The 5283-nt window shown below is 41.2% G+C and overlaps 2 protein-coding genes across 5 annotated transcripts in view; one reads left to right on the top strand and one right to left on the bottom strand.

The window, feature by feature from the left end:
• Positions 1 to 2009: 2009 nt before the first annotated feature.
• Positions 2010 to 5283, bottom strand: AMIGO2 (adhesion molecule with Ig-like domain 2). 3 transcript variants are annotated; one of them, XM_011936041.1, is made up of 3 exons: positions 4989 to 5283; positions 2977 to 4612; positions 2010 to 2433 (listed from the first exon to the last, which is right to left on the bottom strand). In XM_011936041.1, exon 2 carries the CDS (start codon positions 4547 to 4549, stop codon positions 2984 to 2986), a length of 1566 nt encoding a protein of 521 aa, XP_011791431.1. In that variant the 5' UTR covers positions 4550 to 4612; positions 4989 to 5283; the 3' UTR covers positions 2010 to 2433; positions 2977 to 2983. The 3 variants fall into 3 exon arrangements, with proteins under 3 accessions (XP_011791431.1, XP_011791429.1, XP_011791432.1); XM_011936039.1 differs by having other exon boundaries at positions 2016 to 4612; XM_011936042.1 differs by lacking the exon at positions 4989 to 5283 and adding an exon at positions 4689 to 4775 and having other exon boundaries at positions 2016 to 4612.
• Positions 5130 to 5283, top strand: part of PCED1B (PC-esterase domain containing 1B) — a 175813-nt gene continuing 175659 nt past the window's right edge. For both annotated transcript variants that reach the window (XM_011936046.1, XM_011936043.1), the window contains exon 1: positions 5130 to 5252. The gene's annotated coding sequence lies outside the window, so the exon portion shown is untranslated. The remainder of the gene's footprint in view (positions 5253 to 5283) is intronic.

Genomic DNA, 5283 nt, shown 5'->3' with positions numbered 1-5283 from the left:
CTAGATCTTGAAAGTGTGTTTAAAATTTTAACTCACAACTATAGAATATATTATCATATGTGTATAGGGAATAGTGGACCCAGTGTCTTTATTATAATAAAAAATACTGTAAGCCTTGGAAAATTTCACTTCTATGAACTTTGATTGATTTATCCAGTGAGTTTCCACCTCTCACAACTATATAATAAAAAATACTAAGTGGCTTTAGAAAAAAACTGTTACATAAATCTAGATTATTACTTGGAAAGAAAATTATATAAAAGGTCTCAGTGAGACAAATTGTAAAAGGATAAATTACTTTTGTCCCTACATTTAAAATATATGTGATCAGGCTCCTATAAAAAAATTGATACATCCAAAAACTTAAAATTCTACATCATAACATTCAGAATGTTTCATACTTTTTTTAATCAACATTCCTTCCTACTTTTGCTCAAAACACAGCTTTGCTTTTCAGTATTTGGGATTTTCTTTCGTTTTTTGTTTGTTTGTTTTGGTTATAAGTAACTTAGTTTCTATCTCAGCTCATCCTACCCTTTTGCCAGAAAGCCACTCCCTACTCCTAGCACTGTCCATATTTCCCTGCCAAATGCAACACTTATTTTCATTGGATCAAGGATTTGAAGAATGGAAGAACCTTAGAGATCCCTTCCGAAAAAGATTTAATTCAGGGATCCTTTCTCCAACTTCCTTGTCAGAGGATGGTCCCAGCTCTATTAAACATTCCTGGAGTATTCATGGCCCCTTGTGGCAGCCCTTTCCATTGCTGGAGAGCTTTCATGGATCAAGAGGTTTTCCTTGTGTCCAGACTAGCTGTATGATCCTAAACAAATCACAGCATCTCTTGAGTCTACGTTTCTATACAGCAAGAAGAGGTGATGATTTCCAAGGTCACACAAGTCACAGAATTCTTCCTAATTATTTTAATGGCAGTAAGCAGAATAAAATGCTTGATTGTAACATCTTTGACTCTGAAGGATATTGTCTAAAGGGTGAGGCTGGTGTTTAACGGGCAGGGCCAGTAATTTTTAACACCATCCAATAAGGACTTTTCAATGCTACCGAGCAGCAGGTCTACATACTGTTCCCTAAAAGGACACCTCCTGGCTACTTGTTCCTTAACGTCCCGCTGCCTAGTCTGCCACTGAAAGCCCCACATGGCACTTAGGGAACTCTCACCATGCATCCATTATTATCGTTATTGCTATTATTATTACTGATATGTTCACAGAAAACCATTACTGCCAAAGTTAGTGGTTGATCTTCCATCCTTATCTACTTATCTGCAATATTTTTCACTGCCGCCCACTCCCATCCTTTAAAAATTATCTTCTTTCTTAGCCCCAGGAGAATCAATCTTTGATTCTCCTTTGCCATGTTTTGATCACTTTTTATGCGCATCCCTTGAAAAGGAGTCGAAAGTTTCTTTGGACCTCTGATCTTCACCAGGGAGAATGATAAACTCCAGCTCTCCTTCTATCCCTGCCACTGTTTGACCTTACAAAGTATTCTCTCTGGGCCTCATTTGTCCCTGAGAAAAGAGAAGGAGCTGCAGTGATGATGTGGAACATCCCTTTAAGCTGTACACTGCTGTGCTAGTCATCTTAATCCCATTCCTGCATTCCTTCAGTATGTGGTAGTTTCAGAAAGCAAGTATAGGCCCGTGATGATGCTAAGACCACCAAGAAATCATTCATTGCAGTATGGGGACTGATGGGGAGTATAGGGAGAAACCTTAAACACCATCTGGTCTGAAACCTTTGTTTTACAGCTGAGGGAACCTAGGTTCAGAGAGGGTACTTGATTGCCTCAAAGTAGAGACAGGATAATAAGGAGGTCTCCTGGGCTCTCACTTGTTGCAAAATAAGAGTTTAAGTGTTTTCTGGATCTGGTTAAAGTGCGTAATGATATCAGAGTAAAACGTCATACACAAGGTGTAAATTGATCTAGAACACATTCAAGCCTTCCCCTCCCCCTTTAAAAAAATCAACTTTACTATTAGAATTTTGGAGAGATTTGCTATCGGTGGTGCTTTATACAAAATAGCATAATCTGATAACATAAAACATTTTAGATTTGTTTTTAAATAGCCAAATAAAACAAAACATCAAGTCACAGATTACATATATTTACATTAATTCAAATGTCCAAAGCACAGTACAGTAGGGTCTGTTTAATAGTTCACATAATTTAAGATTTACATATACACAAGCCACATGAACCAATATTAGTTTGCTAGAACAGGGATTTAAGAAGTCACTCAGACATTTTGGTATTGACACTTACATATTTATGGCAACAAATTATATGACTTTAAATTTTCAATGAGATCTTTTGTACAAGGATACAGAATGGAAAGAATGTACAAAATGAAAAGACAGGCGAACAAATGTACTTTCCTTGCACTATTTCTATAACACCATATAGGATATGGCATTATCCAGTACATTTTATCAGTGTAGTCTATTCATTGTGGTCTGAAATGGTAATTTTGGCTGAACAATCCCCAAATCTAACTTTGCTTTAGGCTTTATAATTGATGCTTCTTTCTACATCTTTTAAAAATGAAATTGAACACTAGTATTTTTCCTTAAAATAACCCAACTTTGGTGCTAGTAAGTTAGCAAAGTCTATTTTTAAAGGACACTAATACATAAAGTTTATTTTTTCTTTCAATATCCTAAATAAAGGGACAACGGGAGTCACATCACATCTGGGCCTGCTCTGAAATTATCAATAGTGCTAAAGACTAAGATATTGTTATCTAGTACTTAAACTTTGGAAAACAACCCCATCTTTCTCTGGCACACTGAGGAACTAAAGTGCTTTACCTCATTTCCTACCAATCATTTTAAGAGACCATTTGGTTGTATTTCAAAGGACAAAACAACACAATTTCTGTCCTGTTGTTTATTTTGCAGACCACATACAAAGTTAAATATGAAGAGATTAAATTATGACATCATACAAATATAGGCACAAATTAAGTGGATGCCACAAAAGGTGTGTCAGAAAACACTGAATTGACTGAATCTGAGTCAGATTTCCCCCTCGTGGACTTTAGGATGCCCTCAGCTATCACTGCCTCGCTGGGAAAGAGCCTGACTTTCCCGTTCTGACCTGCTGCAGTATCCTTCAGGGGTTCCAAAAACACCACTCTTTTACCTGCACCTGCCTTCCGTTCATCAGCGGAGGCATCACTAGCAGGGCCAGGACTGAGAATCGATGAATGGGCATTGCTTTGGTGTAGCATATTTTTCTGTCTCTTGGTTTTACACTTGCAGGGACATGGAGTCAGATAGAGGTACAAAAGTACCAAAACGATACTGGCCACGCAAGCAGCAAGAGTGGTAAAAGCTGTGTTAAATGCCTCATGAGCATGGGATCTGCTTACAGTGAAATTGCTTACATTTATTGTGACGTCCACAGTTTCATTTAACAGGCGTTGCTTATTCATTGCGATACAAGAATACACTCCAGCATCCTCAAAACGAGGGCTTTCTATAACCAGACTTCCATTGTGAAACACGTGAAAGTTTTCCATCTCCTTATCTGGCTCTAGCAGTCTGTTATCTGGACCCACCCAGATGAAATCGGTATTTGCATTACCTGTCTTGCTGTCACAGTGGACAATCAGTCTTTCCCCGACCTGAGCCTCATGAATAAAGCCAAGCGCACGAAAGGAACCATTGATGATGCTGTCAGAGCAATTCATAAAGCTATCCTGGAGCAGAAGTACCTGACGCGAGTGCCTGGAGTCAGACCACAGGCGACAGGTGTAATCGTTCTTAAAATCCATCACTGAGCTAAAGTGCCGACGATACCAAAAGACCAGCAAGGAGTACAGGGAACAGTCACAGACAAATGGGTTTCCATGAAGGTAGATACCTCTCAGTTGTTTTCCTGGCACTAAATTTATATGGTGCATTGGCATGGAAGGAATTCGGTTATAAGAAACATCTAAAAATATCAGTTCTGCCAGCTTGAACCTTCCAACATACAAATCCATTGGAAACTGTGTGAGAAAATTTCCACTTAAGTAGAGTTTCTGCAACTGGGAGAGCCCTCCAAATGCTGAAGGATCGAGATGGGATATGTGATTGTTGTAAAGCAGAAGCACTTCCAGAACCTTCAACTCTTGGAATACAGCATTTTTCACTGTCTTCAGCTTATTGGACGATAAGTCAAGACACTTCAAATTTGGAGTTGTGGAAAAACTGCCCATGGAAATGCTGGTGATGTTGTTATGACGAAGAATTAGGGTGTTCAGCTTTGCAAATGACACTGGAATCCACTCAGAATCCAGAAGCCCAATTCTGTTATAACTCAGGTCCAGTCTCTTAATCAGTCTGAAAAGGTTCCCAGGCATCTTGGACAGGTTTTTGTTGGTGCAGCTGACAATGTCAGTGGCACAGATGCAAGCGGTGGGGCACACTCCAGAGGCGCCAGGGCCCACAGTCACTGTGATCATCAGCAAACACAGCAGCTCCCTGCAGCCCGGTCTGACCGCTCCAAGCAGGGTGGGCAGAGTGTGTACACGGAACGACATTATGGTCGCCTCTGAGTCTCTTCCCGGTGTCTTTTCCACCGGCTCAGACTCCCACCAGTGAACCTGGCAAACAATTAATATTTCAGAGGGGGTAAAAAGCAGAAACTGACTACCACTAGTTAACCCATAAGAGCCATACCTTACTTTCTTTCCAATAACTTTTGAAATGGATTTTATTTCACAATAGGGAGCTCTGTGTTGCCTCTTCACTGTTAAATGTATTCTTTCCTCTTTCCTGGGTTAGTGGTGCTTATAAAAATTTAGTCACATTCTCTCCATACCACCATTTCACCCGCCATCAGAAACTCAATTTTTTCCTAAGGTGCATCCTGCGTTGTTGTTTTTTAACTCCCTCCAACAAACACAACTATACGCAAACGTAGCCTACAAACAATTAAACGGAAATACTTAGCAACCACCCATCCATAAAACAACTCACGGAGCTGGGGAGCCTCGCGCGCTCCGGGGAGGCTGCCTATGCGGTGCCTTCCGAAGGTCTGCGCGTCCGTCTGTCCGTGTCCGTCACTCTTGCACCTTCCGACTTCCTTTCCCTCCGGCTCCCGGCGGGCGGCAGCCTCTCGCCGGCTCTCAACTTTGAGGAGTTTCAAGCAGCCGCAGCGGCAGCAGCAGCCCTGGACGCAGCAGCCAAGCTCTTCGCTGGCTCCCGGGGGCTCTCCCGGGCTCCTCTCATTGCAGGCTGAAGGTACCGCCTAGGCGCTCTGGCCGCCGTGTGC

The sequence above is a fragment of the Colobus angolensis genome, unplaced genomic scaffold, assembly GCF_000951035.1.
Source record: "Colobus angolensis palliatus isolate OR3802 unplaced genomic scaffold, Cang.pa_1.0 Scaffold150, whole genome shotgun sequence".
Classification (NCBI taxonomy): domain Eukaryota; kingdom Metazoa; phylum Chordata; class Mammalia; order Primates; family Cercopithecidae; genus Colobus; species Colobus angolensis.
This window is presented reverse-complemented; position numbering and strand designations above follow the sequence as displayed.

Coding starts and splice junctions, on each gene's coding strand:
- AMIGO2 (XM_011936041.1), bottom strand. CDS start 4,549: ATGTCGTTCCGTGTACACACTCTGCCCACCCTGCTTGGAGCGGTCAGA.